At 41.3% G+C, this 18,865-nt stretch overlaps 1 protein-coding gene across 5 annotated transcripts in view; it reads left to right on the forward strand.

Moving 5' to 3' along the window:
* Positions 1-18,865, forward strand: part of LOC124256170 (E3 ubiquitin-protein ligase FANCL-like) — a 154,548-nt gene that overhangs the window by 107,021 nt on the left and 28,662 nt on the right. For all 5 annotated transcript variants that reach the window (XM_046690137.1, XM_046690131.1, XM_046690144.1 and 2 more), the window contains 2 exons: positions 11,511-11,556; positions 17,261-17,342. In XM_046690137.1, coding sequence (XP_046546093.1) covers positions 11,511-11,556; positions 17,261-17,342 — 128 coding nt within the window. The remainder of the gene's footprint in view (positions 1-11,510; positions 11,557-17,260; positions 17,343-18,865) is intronic.

Genomic DNA, 18,865 nt, shown 5'->3' on the forward strand with positions numbered 1-18,865 from the left:
CAGCGCTCGTCACACGTTGCTTTATTGCAATGAACAAGAAGTTGCTATTAAGAAGCCGCATGCTAGAATGCCAATGAAACATACAATCATAATTGCTGTTCATAACGTTGTTGTATAATTTGTATATATATACAACCTACTTTATCTGACCTCGTAGACACCTGAAACATAGTGTATCGAATATGTCTAACACAGAACTGAACCAAAACATCTAATGTCATGATGATATGAATTGTTTAAATTCCTCAAACCGGTCTTGGAGGTAATAACAGAAGTGTATATAGTCATGAATCAGTTATTGTCATTCTGATGCAAATACCCCAAGCCCAACAAGATCAGATCCAGATCAGCTGATCACACTGATTGCTAATTACCTAGAATAAAAAAGAAGTGGCCCACACGCAGGTGTCTCTTAAATTATCTGATACAGGTGAAAGGACGGTCAGATACACACTCTCCCAAATAATTAGCCATTACGAGTATTTACACAGGATGGTATTTGTCGGGATAGTTTATTGCTACTGTCTAGAACACATGTTTTCTACCCACATTACGTTATTACACAAAATTTTCACAACATAATGCAGGATTTGAAGAAGTGAAACATTTCAAGTTTCATACAATATGTATATACATGCATCCCTGTCTCAGTTCACAACATTATAATATTGTAATCAGAACCCTTGACCTGAACCCATGGAAGATTCGTTCTGTTAGTTCATTCCCGGGAAGACGACAACTGTGATGTTTAAAACAACAAATCAGTGGAGCATGCAAGGATTTTCAAGTCGACTGCCTCTGGAGAACCAACGGAGGTTCTGTGTGATTTTAAGCACATGGATGATACTAAATTGTTAACCGGTAAATAAATGAAATACTCCCACGAACCATTATTTGCACCCCTTAAAATACATATGACATTTTTATCCGTGACTATTTTATCGATAACAAATAATTTATATACATTTGAATGTCATCATTCAACTGTAGAAATAGTTTAAGTGTTCTTATCTAGGCACATCCATGATATCCGCGATGCAGCATTGCGTTTGCGACTCACTCTAAACATGTATCCATCTACATGTTACATACAGAGATACCTTCCTCCACATGAAGTTGGAATGAGTTTGTACTCTAACTGCTGATTTGCCATTTCAAAAGTGATGCATTGGATTGCGGATAAGCAGGATATATACCCATAATAATTAGTGAGTAAATATCAACAAATAATTAGTGAATTAAAATCAGTGTCAAAGGCAATCAGTAGTAGTGAGTTGAAATCAATCAATGTCAATCAATAAGCAGTGAGCTGAAATCATGTTCATATTACAATGTGAGTTGATATCATGAAAATGAACACCGATTTCGTTATAATATAATATATTATAATATAACCCACCTCACTAATCCATTAAAACAACATGAGTCTACCTCGGCGAAACATCAAAGGATTTTCACTGTAATACCAAATGTCGTCCCAAGGGGAAGACACCTAATCCTGATTCGATTATTGTAAGACTGTTTAAAAAAATAGCTTCATTGTGGTTTCAAGAGTACACATCTGCCATATACAATACAGTGTTCCATTTTACAGTTCGAGTGACTATACAAACAATAGAGATACATAAACCATACCAAAGGGACAACGGGACTCATGTCAGAGATGAAATGACTGCAACTTAACCCAATGAAACTCATGTAATACAGAGTGTGAATAAAAGATGTATAAAGAAATCACCAAATTATTTTTATTTTCATTTCATCTTGATAAGATGTTAAAATATGCCTTGTAAGATTTGTGCGGTGATCTACTTCTGGGATCCCCTCCCCTCCCACTTGAAGTTGTTTACTGGAGAAAACAACATCATTTGAAGAAAGACCATATTGAATTATCCAAAGATGGTGTCTAATATTTTTCAATTAAGATAATTCTGGTAGTGAAATAAAAAATTCTGCCAGAAATTTCTGCAGAAATGCATTTTCAGAGCCAATTTGTGAGCTTATGAACATGAGAGCGCACTGGCACATGAACTTTTTGGATTCATCTCCTAGAGATCTTTCCAATGATATAAATTATGTCTTTGTAGCTCGCTTCCTTCTGTGTGTCAAGTTAGGACTCGCTGGCCATTCCTAAGTTGTCCCACCCGGCCTTCTGGGCTATCAGTTTCCACGGATAGGAAGCAGCTGGTTCCTGCCCGACAGCCAGGATCGCATTAGTTGAAGCTGTTCTAGATCTCGTCGTTCTTCCAGCAGCGAAAGGAATCGGAAAATACATCAAAGTGATTAAGAGAATGTCTTCCAGCTCCTGATTAATTTGTGTGTCAAAATGATTCACGGCTTCACTGTTTGAACACGATAGCCTGTCCCAATCTATGTCTACACGTGACAACCATTCTCGGCCCAACAACGGAGGTCCAACTCCACGCACAATGTGTAGATCAAGTTTCTTAACAGTTTTCTTGCAATCAACACTCACTGATAATCTACCTAAAGCTTTGACGAGCTCACCTGTGTATGTTCTCATGGTTACATGAGAGTCCTTCATTGGAATATTACCAAAATGCTTTCTTGCGTCACATTCATGTTTTGCACTGAAACTGGCACCCATATTAAATCTGTAGGATCTCTCAAAGCAAAAAGATGTCCTAAACATTCCGCAAGATCATCAATAAACACATCTTGATCACAATTGTCACCTTGATCTTCAGGCGAAAAAGCGTTGACTTCTGACCGGATGTTTACATTCTGTGGCCTTGAACTTGACCCCGGTTTTCACGCCAGGTCACTTGTCCCATATCCTTGGCTTACTGAGCGTAGGTGTCCCACTTTACCACAATTTTCCACACATGGAATCCTTCTGTTTACATTTATGAGCCAAATGAGATTCATTTCCACAACGATAGCACTTTCTTGTTTTCATATCATCACGACTACCTCTGCCACTAAACTTGTGAACAGTACCAGACTTGTTCCCTGTTATAACGCGGATCAGTTCATTACAATCTTTAGCGGCAAGTTCCATGGATGTCGCAATTTGCACAGCTTTTTCAAATGTAAAGGAATTTGACTCCCCAAGCAACCTTTTCTGAATTGCAGTATGCCTAATTCCGAGGACAAGTTGATCCCTCAATCGTTCATGAAGAGTTGGCCCAAAATCACAGTCTTTACTAAGCCCTTTTAACGCAATGATGTATTGTGAAACATTTTCTGATTCCAACTGATTTCTTTTATGAAAACAAAACCGTTCACAAATAACAGATTTTTGAAGGTGTCTATCTGTTTCTTTTATCTATAACAACTTCAAAGTTCCGTATGTAGCACTTCCAATAATAGAAAGAAATGCAGGTACTCTGCGATCCGGTGACACATTGTTGGCCTCGAAAAATAGTAAGATCCATTCCGAATATGATTGCCAATCTTCCCTCTCATCATAAGGTCCAACGCTGCCGACCGTGAAAGCCGCCATTTTGAATGTTGACGATACGGCAATTTGAAGAAAGCACACTCACAATTAATGTCTGATACAGATTTATCAGCAATAGATTCAATATTCCAATATCCTCGTCGCCACTGTTATGTATTCAGGTTCATTCACAGGTTCGATTCCATGACACAATTCCATTAAACGATTCCACATTGATAACAAACAGACTTCTTTACTTCAACGTTTAGACATCATATACATGACGTCATACATACACTGGCACATCCATCGTTGCAGACAGGCAAATCTAGTTTATAGTCGCAAACAGCCAAAATCCCGAACAGGCAAAACCATTTATTGAACAGGATATAACAGAGATTTTCTCGTCAGCCTAGACTTGCAGGATGCAAGTCCTCCAATTCGTATTCCAAGGGCACCATCAATGGAACGCCCTTTTGGAATTTTCACGCCCTGGTGGCTATTTACCAGGATCACCAAACCAATCACCAGCTTTCTTCATGTTCACAGGATCATTTTCGAAAGCTATATAAATGACTGTATTCAGGCACTGAGAGATCCAGTCGTTCTTTTGCATCAGTTGGAGTTCAGCACCAAGCTTCTCAAGCAACTGGGTTGGCCGTTAAACATTGCGAAATCGAAACTAACACTGACCCACAAACTTCAGTTCGTTGGGGCAACATTCGACACACATCAGGGCCAATATTCTCGTCCCTCAGGACAGAATGGTGAAAATACAACATCTAGTTCCATTAGCACTGTCACAGGCCAGGACCTTACGGCAGTGGCAGGAACTTCTGGGCCTCTTGAAATTGGCTCAAGCATTGACTTGGCAGGGACAGTTGAAGCGCTTATTGCAGCCATTCCTCATCTCAGAGAATCCCAAGGAGTTGATTCGTCTTCCTGACCCCTTACGTTCCTTACATGGCTTGTAGAACAGAATGTTTGCACCCTATTTTGTTTGATGCCTTTCACTCCAACACACCACCTGTTTGTCGACACAGCACTCAAGGGTTGGGGAGCTCACTTCCTTCATCAGCAGACGGCCGGGCTGTGATCATCCGCTGGACAGAGGTTTACAAACTTAAGTTCATGGCAGTCTTTCTAGTCATTCAGCACTGGGCGAAGGAACGTCATGGCTTTTTTTTGCTGATCCAGTCCGACAACTCCACAGTCGTCTGGTACATAAACCATCTCGGGTCGACAGGATTGGCAACCTTCTTCAGCTGGCATTCCGGTTCTTTCATCTAATCGACTCCCTCGCCATCGATGCCCAAGCCAGACATATTCTGGAGATGCGCTGTCTTGCTCCGACAGTCCGTTTCACACGGAGTGGCAATTGAACCCGCAGATCTTTCAGGAAATGATTTACAGTGAAGCCCCGTTAGTCCGCACCCCGATAATCCGGATGTCTCGCCTCCCGGACAATTTCAGCTTGTTACCAATCTATGCCTATTTAATTTGCCTCGATAATCCGAAAATTCGGTTTCTAGAACCGAATGGTAAGTAGCTGTAACCAGTGAGTAAAATAAACAGTAAATTGCTTCACAGTCCAGACGCTGTAAGTCGTGTTCACGAACCGTAACAACATCTCCCCGCGATGTATACTTAACTGGCCTCAAACAATAAACACTCGGTGTCATGGAGTTGACAAGATGAACTCTTGTTAACTTTTGACAAATGTCAATTAAGGGTTGTTGTTTTAATTAAGAAGACCGAGGTGTTTTGGACGTGATTTCAACCCAGAAGTCTATGTGAGATATCGACACAATACAAAGGCATGGATGACAAGTGAGCTGTTTTGTGATTGGTTAATGTACTTTGACAGACAGATGCGATCGCGTGGACTTAAAGTGATTTTGCTTCTCGACAACGCTGCAACGCGCATAAAATTAGCAACTGTTACAGACATGTGGATATTATTTCTCATGAAGATGATGTTTGTCAAGTAGAAGAGGAGGAAAGTGATCCTGCCCCCGTTCCACCAAGTTCGACTGAGGCAAAGAAATACCTGGAAAGTCTGGTGACATATTTTGAGACAATCAGCGATGAGATGTCACTCGGTAAAATTATTGATGTGATGAATTCAATGAGGAAGGTTAAACGAACACAAACAACTATGAAAGACTTTTTGCTATGACTATAATTTATTGTTGTGCTTGCTATTCATTGTTTTAAAAGCTTTACATTAAATGCTTATTTGTTTTATCCAGAGTCGTGTCGTTTTTGTAATAGTAAGGGAAGCAACTCTTGCTTGAACTTGGGTCTTGATTCAGTAATCCGGACGATTCGCAATCCGGACGAATTTGCTGAAAAATGCAACCGTCCGGATTAACGAGGCTTCACTGTACCCATTATCAAGGCCCCAAGTAGACCAGTTTGCAACACGGTTCAATCATCAGATCCTGAAGTTTGGGACCTCGACTTCCTGGCGATCTCGTGGGAAGGTCTCAATGCCTACGCCTTCCCCCATCTACCTCTTCTACCAGGCAGATTCTTCTGCTTTTTGGTTGTGCCTTACTGGCCAGCCAGAAGTTGGTTAGTTGATCTGGCAAGTCTTGCAGAACCAAACCCAGTTCCACCTTACTGCTGTCAACTCGGTATTGGCCACCACCACAGGCTCTAAGGTGTCTATGGTTCCAGAACTGCAGTATTTGCTCAGGTCCTTCAAGTTGGCCGATCAGTCAAAGAAGTTTAGGCCTCCTGCATGGGATTTGTCTGTGGTGCTGCATCATTTGGTCTCTGAGGACTATGAGCCTTTAGAGAAGAAGCATTTTGAGCAGATTTGTTTCAAAACGTTCTTCCTTGTCGCCTTAGCTGCAGCTGTTCAGATTTCTGAACTCCATGCTTTGGATGTCAACAGAGTCAAGTTCGAGCGGAAGAAACACGGGCAAAGTCTTCTTCCGCCTCCCCTGGGACTTTGTGGTGAAGGATCAGATGCCTGGACAACCTGATCGTATTTTCACTATCCAGCCGTTGTCCACTATCCTTTGTCCTAACGATATTGAAGGTTTGGACCCCTTGTTTTGGCACAACAACTATCCACGGCCCAACAACGCAGATGAGGAATGGTACCACATGATTGCTGCTTCCGTGCATTTTCCTGAATACAAGTCAGAAGTTGATGTCTGCCTTTTGTTCTTATTGCTTATGGGTTAGAACTGCTTCACTTAGTCTTATGCTAAGACATGGAGATAATGCCACCCGGATGGTTGGATGGTTCTGGAGCACGGTTCTGTATCACGATGTGGAAGGGTTTGACATTTCATGCTTACTGACCTCTCCTTTTTGAAGCAATTACGTCCTTGAAATGTGTCACTCCCGAATTCCAGTGGTTTTCGTTGCATTCCGGCTCCGAAGTTGCAAGGCTCATCCTCTGACCAAGCTTATGTAAAGGAGTGAGGGTCAATTTGATGTTGACTGGAACTGAACGTTAAAACTGTAAGCTTTCCGAATTGTGCTTCTCTTTCAACTGCCGCTGGTCGGAGTCTGCGGGGGTCTTCTCGAAGCAGGAGCTGGCCTAATTATTGTCGAAAGACTTTAATTAACGGGTGTACCTTGTAAATCGTGGCGAGGCGAGGCTTAACTTGCCAAGTTGTGTCCTTCCGTTCTTCTGAGGTTGCGGTCAAAAACCACATCTCTTGGGAGACGTTGTGCTTAGTAAGCCAAGGAGTTAAGGAGAACTCATCACAAGCATAGGAGTTTTGCGCTAGTCGTAACAGGCCTCCCTTGTGCATCGCTATTTACACAGTTCCTGCTGTTCGCACTGTCAAGACCTAGGGCATCTGCGTCCTGCCTTCCGACCGTGGAATAAGTGCATACTGTGAAATAGGATAAGTTAAAAAAATTGTAAATTTTAACTATAAATTATATATTTATATACTTATCCTATCTCACGCAATAGATTCCCGCCCAACCTTCCTGCTACGCAGATTATTTTGTGGCTCCAAGAACAAGAAAGATGATTCAAAGGTGGTCATGTGGGTAGATAGTGGGGCGTGCTGCATGCTTTTCTTAACAACTAGGAAGCTGTCTTATAAGGAGGATAACATGGAGTGCTTGGGCGAATGGACAAGTGAGGCCTTGGGAGAAAAGTTTACATCGTTCCACTCAGTTTCGAAGCAAGGGAGAGAAGTGCATACCATGAGATGGGATAAGTTTATAAATATACAATTTAAAGTTAACATTTTGTGAAGTGTGACAATATGAATACACAGAGTACTCAATTTGCAGAATTTTTTCGAATATTTCCCTCTAACAATAGATTGCCTTTTTCCCTGAAACTTGTGTCTGAATCCACAGGTTTAGGTCCATGGTTTTGTGTCTTTCTTCCAACTGGTCCTCCAGTACTATCTGCAGGAGTGATCACTACTAATGGAAGGCACAAGGGAAGCCTCATAATTTGTCCTTTGGCACATATGCACACATGTGTTTGTTTTTGGAAGACTTTTGTCTCGGGTACAAAAAGATTGCTCAGCCTGCAGGAAATTAATGTCCCCTCAGCATCCACATGGAGATTGCTGGGAGTGTGTTGATACTCCTTGCACTTTTGTCGCCCATTGTGAGGCTTGTCAGCTGCTACATCAGCTTTTGAGAACTATGCTGTGGTCATTAAAACAGGTCAAGAAAAAAAAGATGATGAAGAAACTGCATTCCAGGACTCCATTCAAGGTGCCTGGGGATGATCATAGACATTCAAACATGGGAGCTTGGCATCAGACCACACCGACTGCTACGGTCACCTCAGCTGAGGTATACCCTGAGACGCAAGGCACAACTTTGATCTCATAGACTGCACATGTATTGATAGCACTGCGATAGTTCAAGTAGAAGTCATGGACTGCACAGTGCACACAGACAACTCTGTAGGAGGTTAAAGCAGAGAAAACAGGATTGGAGATAACATGCGGAAAGATGTTTTAGTACTGGTTGAACAGACCACACAGGCAGCTTGGGACACAGGGACTGTTTTCATAACATAACGCAGTCAGCATATGAGCAGGAGAGACGCTTGGGCAGTGTGGACTTCAAAGGCCGAGATATAATCCCTACATTCCAAGATAGGACTACTAACTATATGTTCTTCTCACTGTTAAACTCGTCATATGAGCGAAATATTCTCAAGCACGACGTAAAACCCACTTTCACCTTTTCTCACTGTTAAACAGAGCATTTTGTAGGATGCTTCACAGGATCCGGATTTTACATCTGTGGATTAAGAAAGGGATCAACAGATCACAGTTGAGCCAGATACATATTTGCAGACAAGCTTGCTGCACTAGATGTCCTGTTTCCAGAAGCAATGCCAACTCTACCTGATCAACAGGGCTTTGCCCTAGAAATTTAGCAGCCAGAGGCTCCTCTTTTCAATGCCAGAGCTAAGCACCAGTTACCTCAGTCATCCTTCCAGCCTAAGATCATAAAGGACTTCAATGCTTGATTGTCTTCACTCAAGTATTCAGACCATGTTGGCCATTCATCTTTTCAGGGAAAGGATTTTTATGCGACTGATAACAGATTTACCAGTCAAATCACCTTCATTTCATAAAAGATTTCAAGGTTTTGCAATTAGGATTAGGATTAGGATTTGCAGTTCACATTTATTCATCAAGGAAGTGAGAATCAGGGATGTAGATGAAAGAGTATGGCCTGTGTTCTGCGTCCAGAGGTTAAGAAGTTTCTCCTGGATCTTCTTGAATTTCTACCTATTGTCTCTTGATGACCATTCTGAACCAGGCACACTTGGGTTTTCACTTGATCAGCTTCACCTTCTCAAGAGTGGCACAAGGACATAAAAATCCAGCATCACGACACTTCTTGCTCAGTCGCCTGTGTCTTCCTTCTATGTCATTACTGGTCTTGACAGCATGTTGGACACAGAGAAGGACTCTGGTCTGTACAGGTCTGATGTCATCCAAGTTGTCTCCAGGTACGTCACAAACTCTCGTAATTGTTCTGTGTTGGCACGAGTCTTCAGAGACGTGAAGGCTGGGACAATGTGGTCTGCGAGAAACGGCTAAGTTATGACTAAGTATTACCTGTGCAACATATTCTCTGTTGATGGTGATGGCAAGTTTCACACTGCAGTCTATCTTGATGCGGTCTTACACTCTTGAGCTGAGGCAGATCTCCAAACATGCAGTCGCCATGGCAGAAATGCAAGTGTAATGTCTAACTCAATGTTGACTTGTTTAAATGTTCATGTAGGTTTTAAGCATGATGAGATGAGATATAAGTCCTATGTGCCACCTCAACACAGACACAGTAGCACTGGGGCGGTGGGGTAGCCTAGTGGTTAAAGTGTTCGCTCTTCACGCTGAAGGCCCAGGTTTGCTTCCCCACATGGGTACAATTTGTGAAGCCTATTTCTGGTGTCCCCAGCCGTGATAATCGATATTGCTGGAATATTGCTAAAAACGACATAAAACCATACTCAGTAAGTCAGTCACAGTTGCACTGATCTGATTAACAGATTTAAGAATTAATACCATTCTCCACGTATACTCAATTAGTTGGGTGAAACAACTCTTGATTAGGGGCGAAACAACCCCTAATATGGGATGAATTTACCCAGTTTGGAAATGGGATGAAACAACCCGGGTGAAACGACCTGGGTGAAACTACTTGGGCTGAAATGACCCGGAACCGTTTCAGCCATGTCCTCAGGCACTACATCAATGGATGTCACTGCTAGGAGCTCTCACTTCTATGCAGGATCCTAAGATCTAAGATACATTCAATAATAATGTGTCCATTTATATAGCGCCAAACTCCACACTAGGTATGCTCATAGCGCTAACAATCAAGGCACAGCACATTATTACCCCGGATAACCCAAGCTGCCTGTTAGGCGCTAGAAGGTTATAGTCACATGATTTTTTTTCCACCGGGTACCCATTTTCCTGCTGGGTGAACAGAGACAATTTTGAACAAACTCACTTGCTTAAGGTGAGACCACATGTGTCGCATGTGCCTAGTTGTGGGGCAGGACTCAAGTCCTAGAAACTCTCAGGAGTCAAGCTGCCAAACACGGTCACCCATCCATTCAAGATTGGATCAACCAACATCGGGGGACACTGACTCTGTCTACAGATCTCCTGTTCAGGGATCTCGTATGGTGGAATATTCCCAACCATGGGACCCAATCAGGATGGCTCACCCAGTTCACCAACCCTTGACAGATGCATTACTCACAGGATGGGGTGTTCATCTCAAAGACAAGATGGCATCAACATTGTGGAGATGAGGGTAGTTCTCTTAGCTATTCAGCCCTGGGCGCTACACTTAAGGAATGCCTCCATACGTAGCCATACAAAATTCCACGGTAGTTACTAACATCAACAGGCTCGGGGAACCCACTCATGGAGTTTGTAAGAGAACTTTATGATCTGACAGTCTGAATTGCAACATTATGGCCAGATTCAACCAAAGAAAGAGCAAAAACCACACAACGTTGTTTCATCTGTATAAGATCCTATCTGTGGAATAGGAGCTTCATCCAGATGCCTTGCCACAGGGTAACAATCAAATGGAAACAACCCGATATAGATCTGTTTGCAGCAATAAACATTACCAAGTGTTACCAACAACAACCAAACGCAGGTCTTTTTGTCTGATTTAGATTTCTAACATGGTTTGGGGCTACTCCAAGTCTTTATGGCATCCAGCAATCAAGTGTTAGATGGATGTATTTGTAAGAATTTTAAAACTTGATCAGCAATGTTCATAATGTTTACAATACTACCACTAACACTTCATGTAAAGGCCCCAGATACCCCAGAGTACATTCTTTAAGGTACCATGGACAAAATTATGAGGTTTCCTGCTCTTAATTTTAGCTGTTAAGGATGATAACTCCTCCAGATAACTCTTCGAGGACTACTTGGAAGAAAGACAGCACAACAATATGGACTTATTATTCCAGTTAAAGCTATGGATTCAGAAATGATTTTCAGGAAAGTGGCAATCAAGTGTTAGAGGTAGTATTCTAAAAATGATTATCATTATTGATAATGCTCCAATTTTAAGTTATCTTCAGTGAAAGTATGTTTCATTGGATTTTTTTCAGATGTGGCTCCTTTAAGAGAACGTCTCAACAAACATGTGCATCAATGGTAAGTTACTGTTTGATGTACTTTAAATGAGGAACCCGATGACAGTAGCAAGTCCCAACTGACTGACCATTAGCTGACACTGACATCCCCACTTGGTTACACACAGATGGTGTTGAATACTCTGCTGTCCAGAACATTTGCTTCCTCAAGATCATGTATACGTAGTTGGTAACTGATCAGATCCAACCACACTCTTCATTAGCGTATGGCATCAATCGGCATCCCACTCACATTTCGAGCCCCAGAACATCACCTGCTTTATCTCAGGCTTGCCTTGCCTCTTTTTCACTCCGTCAGAGCTAGTCCAGATGATGAAGCAGACTGAATGATCTTTCTTGTACCACCAAGATGACAATGGTGGTTGCAGTTCCCCAAACCTATTCCTGTGTAAATACTTTTATAGTCAACATAGCACTCTTATCCTGCATGCTCACAAGATCTTCACAGTAACAGATTGGGCAAGATGGAATGCTGGGACAAAGATTTTGTTAATGGCTTGGCACAAGATCAACTTCTTTGCTTAGTTCATGCTCTCCGGTTATATTTAATGACATCTCAACCACACTGGAGACACAGAAAACACCTTTCATATCATGCAATGCGAGAGCGGAAGGTCGCGGGTTCGATCCCCCGACCATGTCATACCAAAAGACGTTTAAATATGGTACTTGTTGGTCCCTGCCTGGCGCTCGGCATTAATGGGTACAAGAAGGACTGGTCGGCTCAGAGTCAGTATAATGTGTCTGAGTGGGGTATTCATGCTTCACTGCGGTATGGTATCTCAGTGGGCTAGCACTATAAAACCAGCTTCAGTCTGGGCTAGTACAAGCAGCCGCACATACACATACACACGCATGCATCGTCATATGAGCGAAATATTCTCAAGCACGACGTTAAACCCAATTTAACCTCACCTCACCTCATGCAATGCATTTAAGTAAATGATTTAGTATGCACCAAATAGCTATATGTATTTTTGCAACAATGAAATTTCGTCTGTCCACAAAACAGCAACAATCCTTGTTTCTTCAGGAAACTAAATTGTACACAATGCAACGACTACTCTCTTGTTGACATCGATGCTTCCTGGTATAAACCTACACCTGTTTATTTGTTGTCATTCATTTGATGCTCCATTAATCAATTTATTTCAGAAATTATGCTTGGATTAGAGTTAAAGAAAAATATTTTTAAAATATACATTGACATCTGTTTTCTTTTATTTGCGTCAGTCACTTCAAGATTTTGAGGGATTCTCATTCTTCATAGCTTCATCATGTCATATGGAAATTTTCCGCTCATTCAGGCGGATTATCTTTTCCCAAAAATCTGTTAGTATTACATACCTCTTGCTAAGGTATCCAAGCCAGGCATCCCTGCTAGTGGGAGCAATAGGGAGGCAAGCTACCCCCTACTTGCTTACTGGTTTCTACACTTCTAACCCCGTCGAGCAGTCCTCCCACAGGAACAACAATTACCTTGTTGTGCTTGACAGGGTTCCATCTAGTAACTATAATCATGTAACATTCTAATTACATGTACTCCACTTATATTACAAGAACGCTGTTGAGCAATCCTTAAACAGGCTCAATGCCTTGTTGGGCTTGACAGGGTTCCCTCTATGTATGTGCATCTCACACTCTAAGTACATGCTATATATCCAGCAAGAGAATCCCCCACCCCAAATATATATGTTGTGTAAAGTATGTAAATAAAGTTTGTAATTCCAATCTACTTCTTGTGTTGTATGTCATTTGTAAAGCTTGGATTAGAAGGAGAGAAAAATATTTATAAAATATACATTGACATCTGTTTTCTTCTTTTTTGCATCAGTCACTTGAAGATGAAATCAAACTTGCAAATGTTTGGTATTGTTACCATAATTAAATACATTGAAAGATTTTTCTGTGGATTTTTTATGTAAGTGATGTATGAAGGCATTATATTAATTGTCTAATTTAAACTGTCAGTCACCCATTGACTGTCACATCTACACAAGATTTGATTGATGAGCAATGTTCAGGTGAAATTATAAGCTCCGTTATTGCAGAATATAATTATCAATTCATTCAAACTTTGTCACCATTACCGATGTGAAAATCATCAAAGCAGGTATTCAGTTTGTTCAAATGGGCAAAGGAAGGTGATGATAAGTTTCAGCAATATTGGCAGCCTAAGGAAGGTCTTTCTATGAAGAGACAACATCCATATTATGGGGTATTTGGCTCTAATCACAGGGAAGGTGAATGCCCAGATGCAGAAAATATTTGAAACAAATATTAGGTTGGAATTCTGAAACAAACAGAAAAAGATAGGTTTAAACTAGCAGACTAGCAGACGAATTGTTTTCACAATCTCAGTATCAAATTCATAATGTGGTTAAATGCCTCAATTATCAGTGTTAGTGTGTATACACAATGGTACTTGTTACAAGGTGTCGTTGCAATTTCAGAAACCATGTAAAGAAATTAACTTGGTGCAATGAATGCATGCAGTTAAGGGATCAGTGTTACCAAGTCAAGACAACAACAGATATCCTGGGGGATTTCCAGAACTATTCAATGGACTGGGTTGTTTGCCTGGAGAACATCGCATTGAACTATTGGGTGGTGTTACACCTGTAGTTCTTCCGCCAAGAAAAGTGCCAGCAGCCATGTTGGATTAGACGAGTTCAAGTGAAGGGAGAAGTATTGTCTTGTCAGACAGATCAACCATTTGGGTGAATAGCATGGTCACTGTACTCAAACTACACAACATGTGTATATACATATATACTGAACAGCAAAAGAAACGCAAGTTTTGAAAAAATGAAATCTCATGAAGGCAAGCATTCATGTTTATGGAACGTTCATGATAAATTGGACATGTATCTGGACATAGGGGACAAATGTTGTGCTCACTCAATTAGTTCCATATGCAAGGTTGGATACTTAATGGATGACAACTTCTTTATTATAGAATGATGTGATGTGTTGGTATAGATTCTTATACCGTTGTCAAGCAAGAGTGAAATACTACAGCACAAAAGAGACTTATATAGATCTAACAGGGATTAGCGAAGATGGTTGGTTGGTTGTTTTTTTAATGCCACACTCAGCAATATTCCAGCTATATGGCAGTGGTCTGTAAATAGTTTTTTGGGTATTTCTGCATTGTCCCACTTGATGTTGTGATAAGGATAGTTGATGATGGGGTCTGACATGGCTGACTTTACCGATCGGACCACAGCACTTTCACAAGAGAAACCTAGCAGCAAGTTAGAATTATCTCCTTCACATAAAGAGATTGGCTGGATCATAAGTCAAGGCCGGCACTGTCAGCTAATGTAACTTTAGCAGGACTTTCCTTCCACTTCCATGATTAGGAATGTCTGGCAGAATTTGAGGTTCAGAAGTCAGACTGGGACAGTACAGTTTTCTGCTTGACAACTCTAGTGTTCATGCAAGTGTTTACAGGTATCCAGTTGAATGTGTCAGCAAAGCTAGCGAAACTCCATTTTGGTGGTTTGAAGGTGGAAGCATAAATAGTAGCAAATGGAGTATCATCATTGTTGAAAACCATGTTCTACCCTTTGTACAAACTAAGGAGCAAAATGACACACTGAGCAGGATATACACTTTCAGAGATATCTAGATGATCTCCAAACGCCCTCATTGATACCAGTTTAGAAGTCTCTCTGCCTGCTTTCTTTGGATTTGGGGGGTTTTCATGCTTCTGGACAAGTCAGTGCTTCACCTGAAGAAATTTCAGAAATACATATGAGCAATATGCCACCGTTTGGGGCTTAGTATATTCTCCAGTAGATCATATATATCATGATGTGAGGACCAACATAGCAGAGTATTAGCAATCTCCTCACACTCTATATGTTTTATAGTTGTCTTCCTTACTTGGATTTGCTGTACTCTGGGCTTGCCAAGCCTTTTGTGGAATCCAGCAATCAAGTGTTAGAGGGACATATTCATGAGAATTTTGGATATTATCACCAATGATAATAATTCTTAGAATTCTACGTGTAACACGTAGGTGAAGGCCCAACAGTCCATGCCCCAGAAACCCCAGACTACCTTACTTAAGGTACCCTAACAAAAATTACAAGGTTTTCCTGCGTTTCAGATATTGGGGATAACTACCGTGGAATAGCAATTGCAGGACCTTTGACTTTCAAATTTTATTAGAGCTAAACCTGTGGATTCTGAAACAAGTTTCAGGAAAACACCAATCAAGTGTTAGTGGAAGAGGTAAAATTAACCTGTATGATTAGAACCTCAAACCAAGCCAGACTAAACGAAGAATCATCATCAAAACAATTACTGTGCCACTTCATACACCATGAGCACATGTTTTACATGGGCTGAGCAAATTTGTTTTCAGCATCATTTGAAATCTGAAGATGGTAAGATGACAACTCAGCATTCAAAACAGAGGAAGGGCCACAGGCTTGCTGCAAGATGGACAAACAAAGATGGCCACATACTGTGGCAAAAGGACTAAATGTCAGCCAAAGTGTTACCAGAAGACTTTGGCAGAGGTTTAGGACAACAAATGCTGTCCCTTTTCTGGAAGACCTGGATCAACAACAGCATGTGACGAATCACCTGATAAGGATGACTATAAGGCAGCGTTTTGTGACAGCAACTTGAAGCTGGCCAAGGCACCAGCATATCCGACAGACCATTCAGAATTGTCATATGTCCGAGGTTTGCAGTGAATAAGTCCTGCAGTCCAATCACCCCTACTTGATCATCACAGAAGTGCTAGCCAGGGTGGTGCTGACATCATATCCATTTGAACCATGGTCATTCGGCAGAGACAGTGACAGTCGTGTGTCAAATTCCAGTTTAATGATAGTTATGCCCATGTCACCAGGAGAGAGATATGCTGACATCAGTGTTGCTCAACGTCTACCTTTGGGAGGCAGAGGTGTGATGGTGGGGCTTGGTTCCAGGACAATAACGTTTGTCCCATGACGGCAGTGTGGTGACTTCCAACATCAACAGAATGTTCAGCCTGAGAACTGGCCTGCATATTCATCCGACATGTCACCCACAGAGCATGCTTGGGATGAGCTGTCAGGCCTCCACTGGCTCAGCAGCTAGTGGCAGAATAGGCAGCTGTACCAGAAACAGCTCTTCCAACTTTGGATGAATAGTATGCGCCAGCATTGTCATTAATGCATCAATGCACATGGGAAAATATGCCAAGTTGCTGAAGTTTCTTTGTTTTGAGTGAACTCTGTTTTAGGGGTACATGACTTTGATCATTCGAGGAACAAAGTCGTACCTCTCCACAATTTTTTTAATGTGTGTTTACTGTTTTTTATGAGATTCACAAAACTGATTTGATATTGGTACTAAATACTTATGACAACCTTCCAACCACAAGTTCACTGACTGCTTCAAATGCAACTTGGATACAGGCATGGTGCTCTGTGATGATATCTCAACAGAGCAGCTGCTTGGGCCACTTGGTTGTTTTTCTCTTTCTAAGGAAGGAAGATGTAAGGTAAAGGGTTAACTGTGTAATGAGATGACATAACACACACATGCAAAACAGTACATTCTGTGGATCTGCCAGGCTTCTTGTTGGATCTATTGCTGTTCAAAGAATGTAGTATTCTATATTATTTTCTATTACATCAAAAGTAATCCCACCTCCCTAATAATCTGCTCCTAGCATCCAAGTTTTCTCATTTGCCTTTCAGGAATGTTCATTGCAGTATCCTGGAAAATCTTCAGACAGTGCTTGAAACAACCTTGCCATCACCCAAGACCTCCAGTCGAGAGGTAAGAGCAATGATCTGACCTGTTCCAGACCAGATGGGAAATATACAAATGTGAAATTAAGATTTGACATGTACGGAATGGAAAATCTGCCAAATCTTATCGTCATTGTTCGTGAGTATTATGAACTGAAAATATTCTGCATTGTTGACATCATAGAAGATAGTTGGATTTTCACCATTGCAGTTAATCTACATAAGCACAAACATTTTCTTTAGCCTGGTATTTCATATGGTTTACTGTATTTCTCTGTTTCTGATCTGCAAGATTTCTTGGTTTTTTTTACTCTTTCTTACCTATTCAGTCAAACTCTTTTTCTGGATTCTCTTCGCTGGAATATATTCTTTTTGACACATAATATGCAAATTTCAGAACATTCATGGTGTAAACAACTACAGTCCCAACACCTTAACATCAGTAACATGATCAGGGCAGTATTGTTCTTGTGAAAAAAGCAGGCTGTGGTAAAGAAGAGTAGTCCCACCTCACTAGTGAACATAAACCTTCGCTTGTTAGATACATCTGTAAACAACTCATTTTAAGAAAAACGGTATCTGATAGACAGATCCTTGTAATCTCTATATGTCATGTTGGCTATAGCACGTGTCCCGCATTTCTCTGTGGTTCTAACAGACTCAGTGGTAGTAGACCTACAACAGGTAGACTGGCCGGGGCAAGTACTGGTATGGTGATCCTTACAACATGCTATCTTCAGTTGGACCTGTATCCTTGCCAGAACATTGACTCAGACTTACAACATGCTATCTTTAGTCAGACGTTTTTCCTTGCCAGAACATTGACTCAGACTTACAACATGCTATCTTCAGTTGGACCTGTTTCCTTGCCAGAACATTGACTCAGACTTACAACATGCTATCTTCAGTTGGACCTGTTTCCTTTCCAGAACATTGACTCAGACTTACAACATGCTATCTTCAGTCAGACCTTTCTCCTTGCCCGAACATTGACTCAGACTTACAACATGCTATCTTCAGTCGGACCTGTTTCCTTGCCAGAACATTGACTCAGACTTACAACATGCTATCTTCAGTCGGACCTGTTTCCTTGCCAGAACATTGACTCAGACTTACAACATGCTCTCTTCAGTCGGACCTGTTTCCTTGCCAGAACATTGACTCAGACTTACAACATGCTATCTTCAGTCGGACCTGTTTCCTTGCCAGAACATTGACTCAGACTTACAACATGCTATCTTCAGTCGGACCTGTTTCCTTGCCAGAACATTGACTCAGACTTACAACATGCTATCTTCAGTCGAGCCCTGTTTCCTTGCCACAACATTGACTTACAACATCCTATCTTCAGTCGGACCTGTTTCCTTGCCAGAACATTGACTCAGACTTACAACATGCTATCTTCAGTCGGACCTGTTTCCTTGCCAGAACATTGACTCAGACTTACAACATGCTATCTTCAGTTGGACCTGTTTCCTTGCCAGAACATTGACTCAGACTTACAACATGCTATCTTCAGTTGGACCTGTTTCCTTGCCAGAACATTGACTC

Source organism: Haliotis rubra, unplaced genomic scaffold (genome assembly GCF_003918875.1).
Source record: "Haliotis rubra isolate DU_JTF1 unplaced genomic scaffold, ASM391887v1 Scf116, whole genome shotgun sequence".
Lineage (NCBI taxonomy): Eukaryota > Metazoa > Mollusca > Gastropoda > Lepetellida > Haliotidae > Haliotis > Haliotis rubra.